This window comes from Bos javanicus, chromosome 24, assembly GCF_032452875.1.
Source record: "Bos javanicus breed banteng chromosome 24, ARS-OSU_banteng_1.0, whole genome shotgun sequence".
NCBI classification, from domain to species: domain Eukaryota; kingdom Metazoa; phylum Chordata; class Mammalia; order Artiodactyla; family Bovidae; genus Bos; species Bos javanicus.
The window spans coordinates 30462334-30486118 of record NC_083891.1 but is presented as its reverse complement, the minus strand read 5'-3'; the positions used below and the strand labels follow the sequence as shown (position 1 = coordinate 30486118).

The following is a 23785-nucleotide window of genomic DNA, read 5'->3' as shown; positions in this document are numbered from 1 at the left end:
CCAAAAAAACCTATTAAGATCTTATTGATGCACTTCCCTGGCAGTCCAGTGGTTAGGACTTGACCTTCCAATGCAGGGGATAGGGGTTTGATCCCTGGTTGGGGATCTAAGCTCCCAAAGGTATTGTGGCCAAAAAAACCCAGGACATAAATAAGAGAAGCAATATTGTAACAAATTCAATAAAGACTTTGAAAATGGTCCACATCAAAACAATTCTAAAAAAAAAAAGACCTTATGGAAATAGTCCACATAAGAGGAGTTGATGCTTCTCTGGTGGCTCAGACAGTAAAGAATCTGCCTGCAATTTAGGAGACCCCAGTTCGATATCTGGGTTGGGAAGATCTGTTGGAGGAGGGATAGGCTACCCACTCCAGTATTCTTGGGCTTCCGTTGTGGCTGAGCTGTTAAAGAATATGCCTGCAAGGCGGGAGACCTGGGTTTGATCCCTGGGTTGGGAAGATCCCCTGGAGAAGGGAAAGGCTACGCACTTCAGTATTCTTGCCTGGAGAATCCCCATGGACAGAGGTGCCTGGAGGGCTACAGTCCATGGGGTCACAGAGTTGGACATGACTGAGCGACTAAGCACAAGCACAAGAGGAGTTGATAATATGACACTGAGAAGTAGTAAAAGGGATGGAGAGGAAGAGACTGGTTTGAGAAATGCTCAGGAGATACTTTCTGTAGAACTTGGTGACCAGCTAATGTGGGGAGGACAGGAAATTGATTCCTGGTTTGGATGGAAGAAAGCATCTGAATTGAGATAAGAAATTTAAAGGAAGAAAGGACAGGGCTACGGCTAAAAACAAGATCAGTTCTAGATCATAAAACGGAAACATTGTACAGACCCTACATTTGTCAAAGCTTATCACAGAACACATTAAAGTGATCTGATTACATGCTATTCACTTGCCTAACTGAAGTCGACTGGCAGGACCATATCTTACTTGTCACTGTATCCTCACAGCTGGCTACCCTGCCCGAAGCTCTGGGATAAGTTGAGCCTGAAGCACAGGTGATGGGGAACCCATCTATAGCTGAGATCATCCAGGGAGAAAGAGGAGGCCAAGAGGAGCACTGACACCCCCAAAAAGATGTTCACACCTTGGGGTGAGAAACCGAGAAACGAGGGACCTGGCTTCACACTGCCATGCAGCTTTCCCATGGACCCCGAGGAATACCAGCTGCTTTGTCAGTGTTTTTGGTTTAGGTAAATCATTTTCTTTGTAGATTAACACAAAAGCTTGTAGTGATTGTATAGAAGTATTTGGATCCTTCACTTGAGTATCTTTGCTTGGAAGAAAAGATCCAAGGAGCAAGATTGGGGGTGGAGATGGTTAATGCAGACTGGAGAGAGGCAAAAAGCTACGGGAAGGAAAGATTTGGGGTGTGTGTATGTAGCTCCCCCGACTCCGGAGCTGTAGGAACTAGCTCTGATTTTGCAGTTATGATGGTAGTAAGGAAAAGACTATCTAGGTCAATGTTCTGTTATAGAAATACATCTACTATGCTTAAAGTAAGACCTATAACTGAATTATTTTCATGAATACACAACCTACTGAACAAAATTCCAAATTTTCCGGTATTTATATATACTGTGTCCTAAGTCACTTTAGTCGTGTCCAACTCTTTGCGACCCTATGGACTATAGTACTCCAGGCTCCTCTTTCCATGGGATTCTCCAGGCAAGAACACTTGTGGGTTGCCATGCCTTCCTCCAGGGGATCTTCCAGACCCAGGTATCGAACCCACATCTCTGTCTTCTGCACTGGCAAGGGGTGTTCTTTGCCACTAGTGCCACCTGGGAAGCCCATTTATGTATATTAAGAGGCCACATATTTGAGAATATGACTATAGAACAATATTTTAAATCATATAATACCATTTCAAATATATGGCTTCCCTGATAGCTCAGTTGGTAAAGAATCCACCTGCATTGCAAGAGATCCCAGTTCGATTTCTGGGTCAGGAAGATCTGCTGGAAAAGGGAGAGTCTACCTATTCCAGTATTCTTGGGCTTCCCTTGTGGCTCAGCTGGTAAAGAATCCACCTGCAAGGTGGAAGACCTGGGTTCGATCACTGGGTTGGGAAGATCCCTTGGAGAAGGAAAGGCTACCCACTCCAGTATTCTGGCCTGAAGAATTCCATGGACTGTATAGTCCGTGGGGTCGCAAAGAGTTGGACACGACTGAGCGACTTTCATTTTCACTTTCAATGGATGCAAAACTTAAATGTTATGGCCCATAGGCAATCCATCTCCCACCATTTCCTGTTGCCAATCCAGCTGTCCATTACTGCTGCCTAATAGGAAAACCAGTGGAGAAAATTCCTTGGCAGTCCAGTGGTTAGGACTCTGCACTTTCATTGCCGAGGGCCCAATCCTTGGTTAGGGAACTGAAATCCTGCAAACCATGCAGTGTGGCCCCCAAAAAACCAGTGCCATCAAATAGATGATTTAATCTGCAGATCTGCAAATGATCCTTTTGAGCATCCTCATTTGATGTAATAAACTGTCCCTACTGATCTTGCTTCTTTTCCAACTAAGGCGAGGCTTCCTGACAAAGATTTGGTCTTCAGCTTCCAGAACAGGCTTTCTGAGTCAAGTTCCAGAGTTTGAGTGGAATGCACAGCAAAGGTTCCTCTGGTTTTTAAGTCCTGTTGTATGTGTGCTCAGCTACTCAGTCATGTCTGACTCCCTGTGGACTGTAGAATCTTCCCATGGACTGTGGCCCACCAGGCCCATTTGTCCATGGAATTCTCCAAGCAAGAATACTGGCGTAGGTTGCATTTCCTACTACAGGGGATCTTCCTGACCCAGGGATCGAACCCACGTCTCTTGGGTCTCTTGCCTTGGCAGCTGGATTCTTTACCACTGAGCCACCTGGGAAGCCTAGTCCTGTTAGCCAACAGTATAATTTAATAGCTGTACTGTCTGTTCCTAATTCTGACAAGCACGATCTGATCAACAGATTGGGAGGAGTGAAATGCTGTGTTTCACACTGAGAGTGAGGGAGAAAGGGGAACGGGGAGCGGGGCAGGGAGAGAGAGAATGAACCTGAAGTCGTGTGAAACAGTCAGACTGAGCTCTCTGAATCTGGCATTTTTAAAGCATATGCCAAGGAGTTTTGTGTTAAAATGGTTAGAGTTACAGATGTACAGACTTCTTCAGATTCTGAAGGTCAAAGCTTCATTTACATTTCAAAGAAACTCACACAAATTAAAATAGATGGGAAATGTTGGATTCCTGCACACCTGTCATCAGCTGCTGTCACAGGTGGCAGATGCTACAGTACTTCTCTGCTGTAAGGTTCATTCAAGCTTCCGATAACTTGTTAAGAGGCAGTGAAAGGATTCTGTAGCTGGTAGACTAATTCCACAGGACTAGGCAGGAAAGGATGAGGGCCCTCCTGTTAAATTTCAGTAAAGTACTTCCCCACCCCCAGTAACTCTATTGGGAGTATTCAATCTGGCCCTTCAAGCAAACAGGAGAAGCCAACTATTGTTTAATCAACATCAATGAAGCCATAAAAAGGCAAGTCAAAAAGTACCCCCAGAAGGTTCTCATCTACTATTCTTAGTCTAAGTTGACAGACACAGTAAATTCACCCAGTATTTTCCAAACTTGCTGATTGGAGAGTCGCCTGTGATGGGCATTGTTAAAATACAGATTCCCAGGTTCATCACTTCAAGACTGAGATTCAGGACATTGGTGAGGAGAAGGGGAATCAGGGACTGCTGGGGGTGGGGGTTGGATACAGTAGCTTTAATAAGTGCCTTTTTTTGTGTCTTATGAATGGGCAAGTTTGGGGTACCTGGAACCAATGTAAACTTCTGAGAACTGTTCCCTGATGGTTACAAAGTCAGAGACAGCATCTTCTCAGGGCTTAGTAACTTCTACCCTATAGCCAGTACATAGGGCTTCCCCAGTGGCTCAGTGGTAAAGAATCAATCTGCACGCAATGCAGGAAACGTAAGAGACGTGGGTTCAATCCCTGGGTTGGGAAGATTCCGTGGAGGAGGGCAAAGCAACCCACTCCAGTATTCTTGCCTGGAGAATCCCATGGACAGAGGAGCCTGGCGGGCTATAGCCCGTGGGGTCTCAAAGAGTCAGACACGACTGAACGGCACACACAGTAAGTTGCTGCAGCCGGATTTTTGTCTAGTGCCTTTATAATGAACTTACTGAAGCTGCCAATGACAGAGCAAAGGTTTTGTTTATTAATTAATTGAATTAATTAGTCAACTGATTGCCACTGGCTCTTTGTTGTGACACACAGGCTCTCCGTTGCTGCGCGCACAGGCTTTCTCTAATTGTGGTAAGTGGGGGCTGCTCTCTCGTTGCAGGACACTGGCTTCCCATTACAGTGGGCTCTCCTGTTGCAGAGCATAGGCTCTAGGGTGTGTGGGCTTCTGTAGTTGTAGGACACGGGCTTAGTTGCCCCAAGGCATGTGGGATCTTAGTCCCTGGACCAGGGATTGAACCCATGCCCCCTGCATTGCAGGCAGATTCTTAACCACTGAACCACCAGGGTAGCCCCCAAAATAATTTTTTGGCATAAATTAGAAAACCAGAAAGAGTTGAGTCTAAGGTACTTATCAAATGCGTGTGTGTGTGTGTTTGTGTTGTTACAAGTGTCTTGTGGCATTTGGCATTTTTAACATACCAGTGTTCTTATCTGTAAAACTGGGATAATAATGCCAACTTCACTGAGTTTCTACAAGGACTGAAGAACATCTATAAAACCCCAGCGCAGTGCCTGGCATAGAGTAAGCTGGAATGGAGGTAGACTGAGTCACAATTGTCATTTACACACCAGGATTTACATCGTTATGCTCAAATGATATTATGACTAAAAGCTTGCCTTAAACATCCAGAGGTTATAAAAGTCATGTTCTCACACAATTTAGTTCTGGTGCCATCACTTATGATACAACCTAAATGGAATTTTTCTAGACTATCTCAAACCGTTTCATTATTTTCATAATATTCAGAGTGACACACCGCACAGATGTCTTGCGTGGTCTGTACATTTTGGGGGAAAAAAACAGTTCATTCTAACACATACATTTAGAGATTGCACATAAAAATCTAGATTTCCAGGTTTTTCCAGGAAATTGAGAGGTTTAAGGATACAGGCCTCTTGTTCTGCTGGAGAACCTGCTGGAGTGGAGGCGGGGCTGTCCCTTTGAACCGGTCACACATGCTGGTGTCTGTCTGCCTCCTGATTCCTGTGACTCACTTGGCCCTTGTAGGCATCTGAGTTTGTCACCCTAACACCCAAAGTGATGTCTTATTTTCTCATACATCTTTGGACTCAGCTCTTTGCCTGGTTAGTAGCTTTTTGAGAAGTACACTTTTATAATCACCAAGGTAATGACTGATTCAGGAAAAGATTACGAATGAATGTTAAAACCATTCCGTGAAAGTGTGAATGAAGTACAGGGCATTTCCAATCTCACAATTTCATCCCATAGACTAGTTGTTGACTACACAGGGAAGAGACGCTTTTACATTGGAGAAATCTGGTGACTGTGACCTCAACTGAGTGTTCAGAATTACCATCCACAAAGGGAAACCACAACTGACATGCAATAAGATCTATAATAGCAAAAAATAAAAACAAAAAATAAACTTATCATCACCATCATGGGCCAGACAGACCCTTGTGATGTGATATATTGAGGAAGTAACATCAGCTATGCAGTCTTCTTGCAAAAAAATTAATCTGACTCTACCAGTGAAGAACCAAGCAGACAAATCCAGATTATGCAACCAACTCCAGAACAACTGACTTACTCTCTTCAAAACCAATCTCATGGAACACAGGAAAAGAATGAAAGAAAAGATGGGGAAACCTTTCTGAATTAGAGTCTACAAGACATTAGTAGTCAAAGCAGTCCTGAGCCTTGATCTCACCCTCTATGGAGAAAACAAACAGTTATACAGACCCTTGCCTAACCACCCCCCACTCTGCCCCCAGTGGCTCAGTGGGAAAGAATCTGCCTGCCAATGCAGGAGATGCAGATTTCTGGGTTGGGAAGATCCCCGGGAAAAGGGAATGGCTGCTCACTCCAGTATTCTTGCCTGAGAAATCCCATGGACAGAGGAGCCTGGCGGGCTACAGTCCAAGGGGTTGCAAAAGAGTCAGACACGACTGAGTGACTAAACACCACCACCATAAAGATCCTTATTGGGACAACAGGTGAAATATGGATAACTATATATATTGTATAATTAAATGCAGGGCAAAAAATAAGATTGTAACTCCATTACATTTTGATTGACCAGCTCTCTGCTGAAGTACTTTGGTATCCAGGAATCTATTTCACTGTAAGGCCTAAAACTGTGAACATAACTTGTGATGTGTTTGCTCTGTTGAAATAGATCAGAGTTTCTGTAGAAAAAAATGTGCAATTGGGTTGGAGTTGTATAAATGGGCCTAAGAGCTCAGAAAAGAACAAAGGGCACAGAATTGCGTGCAGGGTTTGGTTGGGACAATACTAACTGCCCGGAGAGAGTGCTGGGTAAATGTTAAGTGATGACAATAAGCAGCAGAAAGTCCCAAAGCGGAGCCTTTGCTTTATTGCTTTTAGGAAATTTTACCCACGGAGAGTGGATTACCAGTAAAAAATCATACAGCAATTTCATTCTCCTTTCAGCAGACGCAGATGACCAAGCAGTCAGTGGGAGCAACCCTGGCTGTCTCCACCTGAGACAGTGGTGTATTAGTCTCAAATAAGGAGAAATGAAACATGTGAAAGCCTGGCTGGCAGTCATTAGAGTAATTCTGTGTTTGGGCTGCCTCTGTGTTTTGGGGCGGGGTGGGGGGTTGGTGATTGGAGCCATTAACAGCTTACTTTTAGTTTCAGAAGCCACAGATATTTTCATTACTAGTGTCCTCAGGCATAGACTTTTTAATTTAAAAAAAGAAGGAAAGTTCAGGATGGAAATAGCCCATCACCACAGGAACATCTCTGCAGCAGAAACACATTATAGTTTGCCTGTCAATCTTATCATCCGTCACGCCAGGTTTATTTTTGAGGGTCTGGAATGAGGAGGAGGAAGTGGGGAAGAAAGGTGATGGCAGGGTTGACAGAGGGGCCTCCAGAATCACTACTACGCTGGAAAAGCTGAGGGCTCAATTCCCAAGTGGTATCGACATCTCGGGTTTCTCACCTCCCTGGCTGATAAGAAACTGATCATTCTGAACCTGAGATTTTCCCTACTTCTTCCAAAGCCATTAATACCCTACTTTGAGGATTTTTTTGGACAGCTGTTATGGTAGATTCAAGTTGGCTACAAATTCTTGGTCGCCTCCCCAGTGACCAAGGATGGGTTTCATTCCCCTCCCTTCCTTGAATTGGGGCTGGCTCCATATCTGCTAAATTAACACATCCCTGCAGAAATGCATCGAGCAGTTGCAGGCCTGGCCTTCCAGGGGACCTTGGCTTCCTTCCCTCCTCTTAGAACCCAGCTCCCTGGGGCCCAAGCCACTCGGGGAGGCCCATGGCCAGCCAGCAGGGATTGGCAGCACCAAGGGGGCCATCATAGCTATCCATGCCCCAGATGACATCGTGTGCAGCCCAAGAAGCCCAGGCCAGGCCAGTCCACACAAAAGGAGCCCAGAATCTGGAGAGAGAATAAAACGGTGCCCTTGGCTGCTACGTTTGAGTGTGGTTTGCTCTGGGAGTTGACTGGAATTGGTAAACTCGCAAGAAAGGTTTATCTTGCTCACCAATGCAGAAGCATGGGACCCAAACCCTACTAATGGGAACAGAACCATTCAGAACAAGGGTCAACATCCTTATTCTCGAGTGGGTTTTGATCTCAACATTGGGTTCAGCTTTTGGATCTCTTTCTGACACTCCACACAGAAAATTTTACAATAGAAAAATTTCATTTTACTACAGCCTCATCCCAACACGTGTGTCTCACACAGACCTTATTTTTTAAACAGAGTTTATTGTATTTAATACATTATAAAATTTGAAAAATTGTAGGAAAGCAGCAGACTCAAACTGGAGCAACTCTAACAAGGAATAATTCTGGCCCCTTTGCAAAACTGATCAGTTTAAAAACAAAGTAATGTTCACATCGGTGAGGCGGACAAAAAAGTGTGACTTCTGTACAAACTATATTTAAAATTTCATGTCTCGCATCTTTCAAATGCAGTGTGCTCATGAGAGTTTTTTGTTTTTTTTTTTTTTGAAGTTCTGCTCGGTCCCCCATCTAAAGAGAGACATGAAACTTCCATATGCAGAGAAATGCGATTCTAGGTGTTTTTGTTTTCAAAGGAAAAAGAAAGACAAAGGAAAAAGAAACAATGGATGGCTGTTGGCAATGGAAACCGTAAGGAGATTCGTCCTCATTGCTCATGGCTTGTTTATTGGTCAGAGGCCTTGGGAGGCCCAGGACACTTCACGGCCATCACAGCACCAACTGTAGCTACCACCTTTTTTCTTTTTGCGTTTCCTACCTTTTGACATATATATATATATTTATATATTTTTTACACCTTGAGGATATCACTATTCCAATTGTTCCCATATGAATACAGGTGTGGTCTCTATTGGATATAAATGTGTCTTTTATTCAACTTTAGGTCCAGGACTCGGTTTGCTATCCCAACTGCACATAAATGTCCCTTTTTGTGTTTGCGTTATTTGTGGTGTATGTTTTTCTCCTTTTGGCAGAAGAAATACATCCATCTAGTCCAGAGGCTCTTGCTTTATCCGGATGACAGAGGGTCCACGGGGTGTCCGCCTCAGTTCCCGCCGCAGGACGTATTCGCTGAACTGAGATGAGTCCACGCCTCCCCCACAGGAGCCCACGACTTCAAATCCTCTTTGCTGCAACCTCTCGAGGACCTGTGAGGGGTCGAGACAAGCATCTGGTTAGCGACCAGCTAGGTCCTTTGGCCACGTAAACAGCCCAAAGACTGTCCCACAGTTTGACATCATGCGCAGCTTGAATCCATCTTATCCAAGCCCTAAGTCTCTCTGAGTTTCTGTTTTCAAAGACTCTGGATTCAAAGGCAGGAGGGAGCGAGCAAACGTTTCTAGTACCTACAATGTGCCGTCATAAGCTAGCTCCACGGGTGCCAAATTATTCACTCATTACAACCACCTGGCAAAACAGGCAGAGCTGGTCCACTTGACAGATGAGAAAACTGAGGCTTACACCTAGTAAGTGATGGAACTGGGTTTCCAACTCAGGTCTCTTTGGCCTCAAATCCCATGTTTTCTGCAATGCCATCTTGTCGGCAGAAAGACAGGGTTCACATTTCAAAGCTCATTTACCACTAACATATCCGGTGAGATGATAAAGAATATGGAGAGACAGTGATGTTATCTGAATTTACTTCATCAGTGATTCAGCCTCAACTCATCCACGCTTGATTCAGCCACTGTTCTAACTGCCTGACACTGAGTTAATATATTTCAGCCTGGAAGACCGATGCAATTTCAACAGCAGAAGAAATGGACTATTAAAGACAGTCAAGCTTTATCTAGAGCTTTTCAAGCTGTGGCATTTGAAATAGATTTATTGCCTAGTGTGCATCCAGAGAGGCAAGAATAAATGCAATGGTTATTTATATATGTCCTATATTAGAAAACATCTAAAAATTTCTCATATAATTAATAGATATTTATAATATAATCTAATTTTGAAACCAAATACCTAATGCCAGAAAGATCCCTGGGTTTGTCATTACTTGTCTGACACTCTTGAATGCAGGGAAGAATTCTTGCAACTCTTACATACACAAAAATATAGGAAACTGATTCACAGCAGTATGTTTCTTTAGGAATCTAACAAATATTAGACTTGCAAATGTTCCCTGCCAGAATTCTGGATATAGTTAAATTATCTCTACACCACTCTAAAGGCAAGATGATTCAATCATAACTTTAAAAAAATGCCCGGCTCAAATTTTTTATTTTTATTTTGGGGGTTAAGTGAAATATTATCAAATAACTTTCAAAATGTGAATATACAGTAGATCCCTTACTATGTCTTTTTTTTTAACTATTATTTTTGGGGTGCCTACTTTTACATGGAATATAATCTGCTATTTTGCAAAATAGCTAATTAGATGAGACTGGAAAGCAAGAATATACTTTCTAAAAATTAAAACTTCAAATGTTGGCAAATTAAAAAAAACCCAAGCAAGTCCTTATGAGAACAAAATGAACACTCTTCCCTGCAGCATCTACTTCTGTACATGAATTTACAACGCATATGCACACCAGGCAGCAAAAGGACACAATGAAGAAAACAACCTCTAGGTTTAAAAGTAAGACATTAAGATGTGGTGGCAGCTGAGTAAAAAGGTGAAGAACCACTCACTCTAAGATCTCCCCAGTAAAGGCAGGAATGTAGCTTGTCAGCAAAAAAACACACTAGTTTGCTCGGCCAAACCACAGCCTTGGAAAGGATTCACCTTGATAAGGAGAGGAATTAGGAAGGTAGAGGAAGTTGAGCAATAAAGAACTTATCTCGGATATCGTTTGTCTCTCAGTGTTGTTAGGTTGTTGAATTCCTTTTATAAGGACATTTCTAAGCTGCCTCCCCAGAGGATCTAATATGCATAATATGATAATTATTCAATACAATCGATCCAAGGTTACCTTGGAGGTGGTAAAACTTATTCCCGTGTAATGCAGACAGCGTATGCTTCTTGGCCATTCTTCTTTAAGTATCAACTGGTTAACAGCAAAGTTCCCTAAAGTCAGTGATCATTTGGGAATATTGAAATCACTCTGGTAGATACATTGCTCCTGTGCCTTAGCCTGAAGCCTCTGAACACCTAGAGGACTGGGCCTGTCCTCTAGATGGGGCAGGAGCTAGTATGGCCATGTCGTATGACAATGTTAACCCAGATGAAAACCCACCTCTGATCAGACTTGAATGATGGGGCAACATGTCAGGCTTGTGAATGTCTGATAGTTATTCAGGGGCAGGGCCCTGGAGAAGTGATGAAATGCTCCTAGAGAGAGCGGGGGGCAGGGCACGGGTGGGAGAGATTTCAGGGCTCTGGAAGCCCCGCTCAGGAGTGGCACCGGGTGGCTCAGCTGTGCCTCCGCACCTATGTAGCCCAGGGCTGCATCTGGGGTGTGTACCTTCCTCCTGCACGCCCAGCGCTCAGGGTCGGCCAGTCTCCTGCTACTCTGCTCTCAGCCATCTATTCACAAAATTCAAAAATTATAAACAGTTGGGAAACCATCCTTAAGAGGCAGAATGGTAGAGTGGGTGCTTCTAGTCTTGGAGTCTGGGGGGAGTTTTTGTTGGGTCAATACTGAATAAAGTCATGGGTCCATTCCAATGAAATCACTCCATGGATTTCCACTGAGTTACACAGACCTGGAGTCAAGACCCAGTTGTGCTTTGTTTTCTCATCAGCAAGACACGGAATTAATAGTGCCTACCTGTTAGGGTTGGTGTAAAAAGACAAAGCACTTGGCCCAGGGCTGGCACACATCAGTTACAACAGTGATCACACCCGCTGGCATCTAAGGCACGTGGCCCCTCACACTGTGTAAACCCAACTTCTGAATTCTGCCCTTAAGTCTTCTTCTCCTCCCATAAACATCTCTACCTCAAAAGATGCTAATTCCATTCATCTCGTTTCTCCATCAAAAATCATAGTCATCCTTGGCTTCTATCCTGTAGCTCACAGCCATTATCAGAAAACCTTGCCAGCTCTACGTTCAAGATATTCATGGCGGTCCAGTGGTCAGGACTGCACTCTCTCAATGCTGAGGGCTTGGGTTCAAGTCCTAGTCAGGGAACTAAGATCCCCCTAAGCAGTGAGGGGAGTGCCCCCAAAACAGAACAAACAAAAATTACTTTGGGAATTCCCTGTCAGTCCAGTGGTTAAGACTCTATGCTTTCATTGAATGGGGGCAGGGGTTCAGTCCCAGGTTGGGACACTGAGATCCCACAAGCCTGCAGCAAGGCCAAAAACATTTTAAAAATAAAAATGAAAACAGAAGCTGAAATTTGTTCAAGGCCATGGGACAATTTTTAAAAAAAGATTTATTTATTGATTTGGCTGCATCTCATCTTAGTTGCCCTGCCACACGTGGGATCTTAGTTTCCCGACCAGAGATCGAACCTGAGTCCCCCTCACTGCAAAGCAAATTCCTAAATGCTGGACCACCAGGGAAGCCCCTCCATACAACAATTTTAAGACATCATTCAGTACTCTGTTCATCAAGCCATAATGGCACTCGTGAACATGTATGTGCTATGGCAAGTGTGTGCCTGCTTGATTTTGTTAAAGTGTGGACTAGTTTGGGAACAGGCATTGGAACACCTGCATGGCACAGCTAAAAGAAAAAGATATTCAGAGTCGGACACGTCTCAGTTATTGCTCGGACCCACTTTCTAACTGGTCTCCCTGCTCGCCCTGGTTTCTACCTGCCGCTGGAGTATTCATTTTCAAATACGAGTTACAACACGTCGACTTGCTCAAATCCTCAAATGACTTTCCATTTGACTCACACAAGCGAGGGAATCAAGCCCCAAAGAAAGCAACACGAAGAATCCCAGAGTGCTGCCCACCCTCTGTGAGGCCCTCCACTGTCTGTACCGGGGGGCTCGGCACTCCCCACCCCACCTTCACTGCCTTCAAGCCTCACTGGTTTTCCCGATGTTCCTCAATACATCAAGCACGTGCTCCTACCTGGGGAGCCTCAGGACTAGATGCCCCCACCCCTCCAGGATACGCAGCCCCAGGCATCCTCCTCTCACTACCTGCTCAACACTTAGGAGGGTGACTGTTCGCCCGGCCACCCCACTCCATCCTCATAACATAAGCTCCATGAAAAGGCAGCTGTGGTCTGTTTTCTCCCTCTGTATCTCCAGTGCTCATACCAGCACCTGGCACATAACAGGTGCTCAGTAAATGTTTGTGGAATGACTGAATGAAGGCCATGGAGCAGCAGTCCCCAGCCTTTTCGGCACCACAGACTGCTTTTGTGGAAGAGAGTCTTCCCCACACTGGGGGAGCAGACGGTTTCAGGAGGATTCAAGCGCGTTACATTTACTGGGCACTTCATTTCTACTATTATTACATCTGCTCCACCTCAGATCATCGTGCATTAGATCCTGGAGGCTGGGGACCCCTGCTGTAGAGGTGTGAAGAGTTTACCAGCCCAGCAGAAGTGTTACCACGTGAGGGCTCTCCAGCACCGTGGAGGAAACGCACCCCATAAGGACAAGAGTAAGGAGCAGCCCCGAGAGGGACCCTGGCGGCCACACAGCGCGTGACGACGTGGTACCTGGACTGAGTTGAGGTGACAGTAGCCATTCAGCGGAAACCTGATGACGTGCGTCGAGTCGTGATTCCAGCCCGCGTTGACGGAGTTGCACATCACGTCGCCGATCTCCGGGAACACTTCTTCTATCAAGGATTTGTCTCCGCTGAGCGTGATCCTCTCTCCGAGGTCTGGGGCCACACGCACCACGAGGCACTCGCAGGGCCTTGAAAAGCGACCACTTTCTCTGTCCTGCTTCCATCTTTCCATCTCCAACAGCATGGGCTGAAGCTGAAAATATTTTGCCTCTTCATATAACAAAGTGTAGTCCTTAAAAGAAAAAAAAAAGGTATCTCATACTTAAAAATGCAAACATAAGGTACTGAATATGTCCACATCTAGGGGGGTGAATTTCTTACCTCTGTTATTTTGATATTCAAATCTGGGTGTAAATGTTTTATTTGTAGAGACAATTTGCATTCACTCATTCTTGCAGTGATTATAATAGGAGTTAAGAGTAGTAACTGGGCTTCCCAGGTGGCACTAGTGGTAAAGAACCCGCCTGCCAATGCAGGAGACACAAGAGACAAGGGTTCGATCCCTGTGTTCGCAAGATCCCCTGGAGGAGGGAACAGCAACCCACACCAGTAGTCATGACAGGAGAATCCCATGGACAGAGGAGCCTGGTGGGCTACAGTCCATAGGGTCGCAAAGAGTTGTACACGACTGAGTGACTTGGCACACAAGAGTAATAAGGGGTAGGTGGGACACTTCCCATGAACTAAGTCCTACCATCCCCATAGTTACCCAGTGATTTGGGAATCGTTTTTATTCCCATTTTGCAGATGAGAAAACTAGTGTGTGAAAGGATTCACCAAGACTTCTGTCTTTTTGTAGGAAAATGCCTTTGAGTATTTAAAGCTTGATTGTGTTGTTGAGAATCCACGTTATAACCTCAGGATGGAACATGTACGTGTGTCGAGGTGACAGAGGCATAGCTGTGCCCTATTCACCCCAAGTCTACGCTCCTTGCCACCTGCAGTGGCAGCTCTAGGACTTCTCGAGGAGGGGGAAGGGCAGGCCCACCCTGCAAGTGGGGGTGGAGAGCTAGGGAATGAGCGCCTGCTTTTACTTATGGATGGGTGAGGGTTTGAGAGAGGCTGATGGATGATGCGCTGACCCCTGCCAGCCCTCAGTGCCCCCATCACAAAGCGAGAGAGGCGACAACCTCCGGCCCGGGCTCCTGCAAGACGGTGGTGCAGTCCCCAGTGTTCACCGCCCCACTGTTTACAACAGCCAAGACGTGGAAGCAACCCCAACGTCCGTCGACAGAGGAATGGATAAAGATGTGGCACATATATACAATGGAACATTACTCAGCCATTAAAAAGCATGAAATAATGCCATCTGCAGCAACGTGGAGAGACCTAGAGATTGTCATACTGAGTGAAGTTAAGTCAGACAAGGAGAAATAGCAAACGACATCCCTTACATGAGAAAATCTAAAAAAGAAATGGCACAAACGAACTTATTTACAAAACAGACTCACAGACTTAAGAGAATGAACTGGGGGGAGAATGGGGTGCAGGGGTAGTTAGGGAGTTTGGCATGGACATGTACACACTGCTATATTTAAAACAGATAAATAACAAGGACCAACTGTATACCACAGGAACTCTGCTTAATGTTATGTTGCAGCCTGGATGGGAGGGGTGTTTAGGGGAGAATGTGCATGCTCAGTCATGTCTGACTCTTTGCAACCCCATGGACTGTAGCCCACCAGGCTCCTCTCTATGGGATTCACCAGGCAAGAATACTGGAGTGGGTTGCCATTCCCTTCTCCAGGGCATCTTCCTGACCCAGGGATCGAGCCTGAGTCTCAAGTCTCCTACACTGACGGGTGGATTCCTTACCACTACGGCCACCTGGGAAGCCCTTGGGGGAGAATGGACACATGTCTATGTATGGCTGAATCCCTTTGCTGTCCACCTGAAACTATCACAGTGCTGTTAATAGGCTGTACTCCAGAATAAAATAAAAAGTTAAAAAAAAGAAAAAAGACAGCAGTGCAGGAAAGGAAACTAACCTACTCTGAAAGCACAGGAACCCAGTCTTCGGGAGTAGTTTCTTCTTCTCGTCTTAAAAAACTCTATTAACATACATACAAGCCACAGAACGGGAGGACAAGAGAGGCTGAGTGGGAGGCAGAAGCTTAGGAACAATGTTATCAAGCAGGTCAATATTATGTCTAAACGTAACTATGGCCACAATCATTTCTGGCTGTAAGATACGTGGGTGCTTGTCCAGACACGCTGGCTGAGAACATTTTAATCACTGACAGGCATGTTGCCTTCCTTCCAACTGGCTGGAGCTGGCAGGCGTTGCTCGGGGCCTTGCAGGGAGAGCCAATGCCTGAGCTCAGGGCCCGAGTGCCACCAGAGGCCTCAAGACGGGACAGGGCAGGAGGGAGGGTCACCACGGGGGAATGCTTTATTTGTCACTTTGCTCTTTTTGGCAAATAGCAGCGGTGACATTATTCAAGCCTTCCAGAGAAAACAGTTTGGAGGAGCAGGAAAAGAACAAGCGAGCCCCTGCTGGATCACTGCCTTCGGAACAGAGAAACTCGGGCCGGGTAGAAGACACGATTGTGGACGCAGGTCAGCAGAAGGGGCTGCTGCTCTACTGTCGTCTCCTAGCAACCCCATCACTACGGGAGCCCTGGCTCCCTGCAGGGGAGCCACCCTTTTCTCCCATCATCTCATTTCACCTGCTCTGCCTCCTGACTCACAGGAGCTGCTGTTTCGTTTGGTGTTGAAAACCAAGCTGAGGTGTGGCCGCTCTTAGGGCAGAGCTGAGCCCCTCAGCCCAGCCCAGCCTGAGGGTAGGAGTGGGGTCTGCGGGTTCCTCCCAGTCCACCCGGGGTCTCCACTACCGTACCCTGGCCGTCTTTGAAGGCCACCAACTGTGAGATACCAACCTTACTCATCAAGACGACGGCTCTCAAGGAAATTTAAGAACATTATTGAGAGTTAGTTACACAAGCAATAGAAGCGAGACCTTCTGCTACTGCTTTTTATTTCTCTGTGAGATTTAATTACAAATTTTAACACAAGAAAGAATCTGGGCTTCTGAAAGGATGCCATCAAGTCTTTAAACCTTTTCTTTTTCCTTAAATGCTTTTATCTGTTTTTGGCTGTGGTGCGTCTTCACTGCTGCGTGGGCTTTTCTGTAGTTGCGGCGAGCAGGGGCCCTGCTCTCTAGTTGCGCTGCACGGGCTTTGCATTGCAGTGGCTTCTCTTGTTGCAGAGCGTGGGCTCTAGGGTACAAAGGCTTCAGCAGTTGCGTGAGGGCTCAGTAGTTGTGGTTCCCGGACTCTAGAGCACAGACTCAATAGTTGTGGTGCACAGGGCTTGTTGCTCTGTGGCAACTGGGATCTTCCCAGATCAGGGATCGAACCCATGTCTCCTGCACTGGAAGGCAGATTCTTTACCACTGAGCCACCAGGAAAGGCCAAGTCTTCAAATCTTAAAGGTGCTCACAGCAATGTTCTTGACCAGCCTTGACCCTGTGCAGGAATCCTTTCTAACATCACTGAGTCATGACCACTTAACCCCTGACTGAATGTTTGATGCTTATAACCTAACAAGGCACAGTATTTTCTTTGTTTGCAGCTCTGATTATTGTAAATGTCTTCGTTAGAATGACCTGAATTTCCTGTTAACTTCAACTTACTTGTTCTTAATTCCACCCTCTGGAGTTTCAGCCATCTTAATCTTTGACAAAGCCTTTGACTGTGTGGATCACAATAAACTGTGGAAAATTCTGAAAGAGATGGGAATACCAGACCACCTGATCTGCCTCTTGAGAAATTTGTATGCAGGTCAGGAAGCAACAGTTAGAACTGGACGTGGAACAACAGACTGGTTCCAAATAGAAGTACGTCAAGGCTGTATATTATCACCCTGTTTATTTAAGTTATATGCAGAGTACATCATGAGAAATGCTGGACTGGAAGAAACACAAGCTGGAATCAAGACTGCCGGGAGAAATATCAATAACCTCAGATATGCAGATGACACCACCTTTATGGCAGAAAGTGAAGAGGAACTCAAAAGCCTCTTGATGAAAGTGAAAGTGGAGAGTGAAAAAGTTGGCTTAAAGCTCAACATTCAGAAAACGAAGATCATGGCATCCGGTCCCACCACTTCATGGGAAATAGATGGGGAAACAGTGGAAACAGTGTCAGACTTTATTTTTTTGGGCTCCAAAATCACTGCAGATGGTGACTGCAGCCATGAAATTAAAAGACGCTTACTCCTTGGAAGGAAAGTTATGACCAACCTAGATAGCATATTCAAAAGCAGAGACATTACTTTGCCAACAAATGTTCGTCTAGTCAAGGCTATGGTTTTTCCTGTGGTCATGTATGGGTGTGAGAGTTGGCCTGTGAAGAAGGCTGAGCGCCAAAGAATTGATGCTTTTGAACTGTGTTGTTGGAGAAGACTCTTGAGAGTCCCTTGGACTGCAAGGAGATCCAACCAGTCCATCCTGAAGGAGATCAGCCCTGGGATTTTTTTGGAAGGAATGATGTTAAGGCTGAAACTCCAGTACTTTGGCCACCTCACGTGAAGAGTTGACTCATTGGAAAAGACTCTGATGCTGGGAGGGATTGGGGGCAGGAGGAGAAGGGGACGACAGAGGATGAGATGGCTGGATGGCATCACTGACTTGATGGACGTGAGTCTGAGTGAACTCCAGGAGTTGGTGATGGACAGGGAGGACTGGCATGCTGCGATTCATGGGGTCGCAAAGAGTTGGACACGACTGAGTGACTGATCTGATCTGATCTGAATCTTTGACAAGTTAACCCTTCAAACATTTGAAGACGACTGTTGTGTCTTAATACTATTCAGGCTGAAAATACCCAATTGTTTCAGCTCCTAATCATTTGTTAGGACTTCAAAGTTCTTCAACATCTGGTAGCTACAACTGGCCCTTAAACAACACAGCTTTGAACTACATGGGGCCCACTTATAGATGGGATTGTCCCACTAACTATGTACCATGATGCTACACGATCTGCGGTTTGGTTGAATTTGTGGATGTGAAACTACAGACACAGACAGCCAGCTGCACGCAGGCTTGGAGCTCCTAACCCTCACACTGTTCAAGGCACAATGGCACTTGAACTTGTCAACAGCCTTCCTAAAACCCAGACCAGAACGGAACCTAACGTTTCAGACATGCTCTAACTAGCGCATCACACAACCTTCGTACAACCTGGCTGGACACTGAAGCCACCGTGAACTCAGCCTTTGTTGGTTCTCAGTTGCTGTGGTAATCATTACCGCCTGTTTAGTAGCTTAAAGCAGCACTTGTTTATTCTCCTCCTGTTCCGGAAGTCAGAAGTCCAAGCGGGGTCATCACAGCTGTGTTTGTCCTGGAGGCTCTACGGGAGAATCCGTTTCCGTGGCTTTTCCGGCTTCCAGAGGCTGCACCCCTGGCTTCCGGTCCAGCAGCACCGCCCCCTCTGCTTCCAGTGTCCCATCTCCTGCTCTTACTCTGACCCTTCACCTCCTTTTTTCACTTGTAAGGACCTTTGAGTACGTTGGCTTCATCTGGATTATCCAAGATAATCTCCCCATCTCAAGATCCTTAATCTAATCACACCTGCAAAGGACCTATTACCATGTGAGGTGACATCCTCATAGCTTCCAGGAATTAGGACATGGATGTCTTTTTTTAAAAAAAATCTTTTTAAAAGACTTTTTTGATGTGGGCCATTTTAAAAGTCTTTACTGAATTTGTTACAATACTGCTTCTGTTTTATGTTTTGGTTTCTTGGCCCCGGGGTGTGTGGAATCTTAGCTTCCTGACCAATCTTAGCTTCCCAATCAGTATGGAACCTGTACCCCCTGCATTGGAAGGCGAAGTCGTTAAGACTGGACCACTGGGAGGTCCCCACGGATGCCTTTGGGAGGCATTATTCTGCCCTCCACACAGCATAAGATCCTATTAGTGTTCCTGGCAGCCCCAAAGTCCCATTATTCTATTCACATTCCCTCAGAGTGAAATTCCTACACCTTTTTTTGCACAGCTGTTATGGAGCTAGATCTGCCTCATTCAGCATTTATGAACAATTTAAAATCCTCTATTACTTATCCCTCTTTAAATTACATACTGGAGGTTCTGGACTTGTTCCAGTGTAACGAGAAAATTCAGATTCTTTTACCCAACGTTCTTGGTCTTCTTCTCATTTTTTGGTGTCATTTTGAACTGGGTGTTCTGTTTCTATGTGTGAATCATTTTTTAAAGTACAGAGAGGACAGGGCTACCCACAGGCCTTTGTTCAGGCTGACTCTTGGGTCATAAATTTAGTCTCTGGATTCAGAATGCCAAGTGGTTATACAACCTATAATCCAGCTCATAACTGTGGCATCTATTAGACATCTTTTTGAAATACTGTGCATTTGGGTGGGACTTTGTGGGGAAGGCTGGAGGTGTGCAAGGGGCTCCAGGTTGCCATATTGCCAGAGACTCCCCGTTAACTGTTTACGGCTCCAGGCTACTTATCTGTCAAATGAGGGGGATCAACTGCATTCAAGTTGCTTCCGGCCCTGCTAAACTATGAGTCTGTGTCCATGACAAAGCCCGGACCTACAAGTTTGTCTACCATAACCCCAAAGTAATGAGACTAAAGGACTTGGGTTACAAGTCCCCCTACACTGACTCAGACCACCTCTTTTTTTTTTATCTCTGAGTTCACAAGCTGGGTGTGTAATAATCCATTCTGAAATCTGCCCATGGACTGACAGCCCCTTCCTACCTAAGTTGCTCACTGCTGCTAAGTCGCTTCAGTCGTGTCCAATTCTGCCATAGATGGCAGCCCACCAGGCTCTGCTGTCCCTGGGATTCTCCAGGCAAGAATACTGGAGTGGGTTGCCATTTCCTCCTCCAATGCATGAAAGTGAAAAGTCAAAGTGAAGTCGCTCAGTCGTGTCTGACTCTTCGCGACCCCATGGACTGCAGCTTACCAGGCTCCTCTGTCCATGGGATTTTTCAGGCAAGAGTACTAGAATGCGGTACCATTGCTCACAGTTATATTATCTGCTCTGGGAAAATTAGGGAAACACTGGCCTTTATCAGGTTTTTGGCCCTGCTCAATGATGTCTCAAGGATCCTGCTAGGGGTCATTCAAGTGAAGGATTAAAAGAGTTCCTCTGAAGGTCAACCAGCAGATGGGACGTCATCTCACGGACCTAGCCTTGAACCACCTCAAGCTGCCTGGTGTTCTTTTAGTCTCTCTTGTCTACCTTGGCTCCATTTCTTCCTTTTCCACTGATCTGCAGGGCAGAGCCCTCTTGTGCTGGGGGAGCAAAGGCTGGAGAAGGGTTGAGCACATGCGCTTGGTGCAGCTATCAGCTCCCCACGCCAGCTTGCCTCCCAGCATGGTCCTCCATCAGCCCTAGAACCAAAAAGGTCGCTCCTGTTGTTACCATCTCCTGCATGGCTAAGCTCACGCTGGCCATCCTTTTCTAGGTAGGCTCCTTTGTATCAGTCCTTCTCTGCTTCCTGGGTTTCCCTTGTGGCTCAGCTGGTAAAGAATCTGCCTGCAATGCGGGAGACCTGGGTTCGAAAGGTCCCCTGGAGAAGGGAAAGGCTACCCATTCCAGTATTCCGGCCTGGAGAATTCCATGAACGCTACAGTCCATGGGGTTGCAAAGAGTCGGACACAACTCAGCGACTTTCACTTTCACTTCTCTTTGCTTCCTAGCCGCCTCCCATCTCATCAGAGAACACCCTGCAGAACAGCCCGCCTCCACCGCCACTCTCCTTTCTTTCCTCAATAGCGATCACACAATTATACTGTCTCAATTGCACATTTTTTAGAGATTATCCTGTTTCCTTTTAGGCTTTCTGGCCTTGTGGTTATCTCTTTGGTCTCTCAATCTCTTTTGAAGTCATTTTCCCTGAAGCCTCAGTTCCTATCTGATGATCCCTGCCTTCCTTTTGTCAATTTTTGCAAACTCTGGACGACTCAGCCTCCTGGAGACGGGCAGGTGTTTACAGAACCACAGCAGGTTTGGCCCCAGTTCTTTTTATGAAGGAAGTGAATCCAAAGCATCACCTCTGCTTTCAGCAAAGTGAGTCCAGAATGTTCTAGATGCCGTCACCTTCTCCACTCCCAGGCCGATGTTACCTTCCCTAAGACAGCATCAACCATATCTCTCAGCCTCATAACCAGTAAAAGAGAGGTTATTCACAGACCTTTTCATGCTGAAATAATTTTAAAGTCCTAGAACACACATTTTTTTAATTAAAAAAATTTTCTGAGATTTGCAAGTTTTGAGAAGCAGAAAGATCAAGATCTCATTTTACAGGTGATTCCACTGAGGTTCCCTGAGACGCTGGACAGAGGTACACAGAAGAGGAAAGTAAATGTGAGCAGACTCTAAGAGGCATATGGGCCATGTTTCAAAAGTTTATTTCTTGATTAAATATTTGAATTCAGAAGACATTTTCCTACAGGGAGGAAAGTGATATACGCAGTACACTGCTTTCCTACTGCTGCCATCAGAGATTACCACACATTTGGTGGTTGGAGACAGCACAGATTTATTCTCTTAAGAGTTCTGGAGGTCACAAGTCTGAAATGGGTCTCTCGGGGCTAAAGTCAGGGTATTGGCAAGGCCACCTTCCTTCCGGAGGCAAGGGGAAAAAATATTTTCCAGCTTCCAGAGGCGACCCTGTCCCCCTGGCTCCTATCCAGCCACCACACCACTTCCTTCCTCACATCTTCTCTGACTCTGACCTCCTGCCTTCCTCTTTCACTTCTGAAAACTCCTGTGGTTCCACTGGGCCCGCCTGGATTATCATGGATAATCTTCCCAGCTCACTGGCTCTTAAACTTAATCACATCTGCATGGTCTCTTTATGCCAGGTAAGGTGACACTCACAGGTTCTGAGGATTAGAATGCAGACGCCTTTGGGGGCCATTACTCAGCCTCAACACGCAGCTTCCAGTTCCACAAAAAACTTCAAAGGCTTATTTCACTCCTAAGGTACCTGAAGTTTTACAGGTCCTTCCACTCAAAAGGCAACTCAGCCACTCATTCATGCATTTTAAGACCTGTCTATGTGCAGCTGCCAAGCTAGGCACCGTGGGCATAGAGAAGGCTTTTTGGTGGGAAATGCGTCCAGCTCCCCCCACAGAGATCTAGAAGCCCTCCTCCTACCCACGCTTGGGACAGGGGATCCTGCTCCTGGGCTGTGAGATCCCTCAGCTTGCTTCCCAAGATGGCAGGTCATGTACGTATCAGGGCACTTGCCGAGAGGAGGTGCCAAGAAAATGAGGGGACGTGAAAGTATTTTTTATATTACATTTCATCAAAAGCACTCATGTAGTAGTTATCATAAACAAAAACAGATCCCCAGAAAACTTTCCTTAAACAAATTTTTTTCGAGAGCGTGGGCCACCACAGTTTTCTCAGTGTTGGAGGTTTGGGACTTCTAAAATTCTTAATTTCCCTGGCTCTGCAACCTTCCCTCCCTTTCTTCCCATATTAATTTTTTAGAGCAGTTTTGTTCAGGGCAAAATTGAACACAACATATAGAGATTTCCCATGTGTCCCCTTAACCCTACATGAACAGCCTCCCCCAACTTCGACATCCCTCATGAGGGGACCATTTGTCACAATCTATGTGGACCGACACTGACCCACCATACCCAAAGTCCTCATTAGGGTTCATTCTTGCTGTTGGCCATTGTGTGAGTTTGAACAAATGTCTGATGACATGTATCCAGCATTATTATGTCATACAAGGTGGTTTCACTGCCCTAAAAACCCCTCTGTGCCTCGCCTATTCCCCTCCTCACCCGCATACGCCTTTCTTTTCCTCAAAGCCTGGAAGGACTGGTCCACTTACTTCATTTCCCTTGCTACCACTTGGGACTTCTTGCCAGGAGGCTTGCTCCCTGTTCAGTGCCATTGGCTTCTAGCTCCTCCTGACCACTCTTGTTTTCCTGGGGCAAGGATGCCCAGCCTACAATTTAAATGATGGCCAGTAAAGGAAACACAGGCAGTGGCGAAGTCCCTTCTCTCCCTGCCACTGTCTCCACTCTCAACTCTCCAACTTTCGAAAAGAAAGCCTAAAGTGTACACTTAAACCTATCAAGTCTTTAGACATACGTTGCCGTTTATGAGAAATGAGAGGCTAGAGTAATGAGCTCCCATAATCAGGCAAATTCAGATGGTGGGACATTCCATAGGGCAACTGGCCAGTCTCTTTAGCAAGTCAGCATCATATAAAAACGGAACTATGTGCGTTCATGTTCAATCGCTTAGTTGTGTCTGACTCTGTGACCCGTGGACTGTAGCCCACCAGGTTCCTCTGTCCATGGGATTCTCCAGGCAAGAATACCGGAGTGGGTTGTCATTTCCTCCTCAGGGGATCTTCCTGACCTAGGGATTAAATCTGTGTCTCCTGCTTGGTAGGCAGATTCTTTACTGCTGAGCCACCAGGG

General features: G+C 45.8%; 1 protein-coding gene across 5 annotated transcripts in view; it reads right to left on the bottom strand.

Annotated features, from left to right (window-relative positions):
* Positions 1–7940: 7940 nt before the first annotated feature.
* The window catches only part of KCTD1 (potassium channel tetramerization domain containing 1), a 210628-nt gene continuing 194783 nt past the window's right edge, over positions 7941–23785 (bottom strand). For 4 of the 5 annotated variants that reach the window (XM_061399703.1, XM_061399704.1, XM_061399699.1 and 1 more), the window contains exons 4-5: positions 13285–13590; positions 7941–8865 (exon numbers count right to left, since the gene is read on the bottom strand). In XM_061399703.1, coding sequence (XP_061255687.1) covers positions 8707–8865; positions 13285–13590 — 465 coding nt within the window. In that variant the 3' untranslated portion in view covers positions 7941–8706. Of the gene's footprint in view, positions 8866–13284; positions 13591–23785 lie in introns of those variants that run through there. The other variant, XM_061399701.1, reaches the window with a different exon arrangement.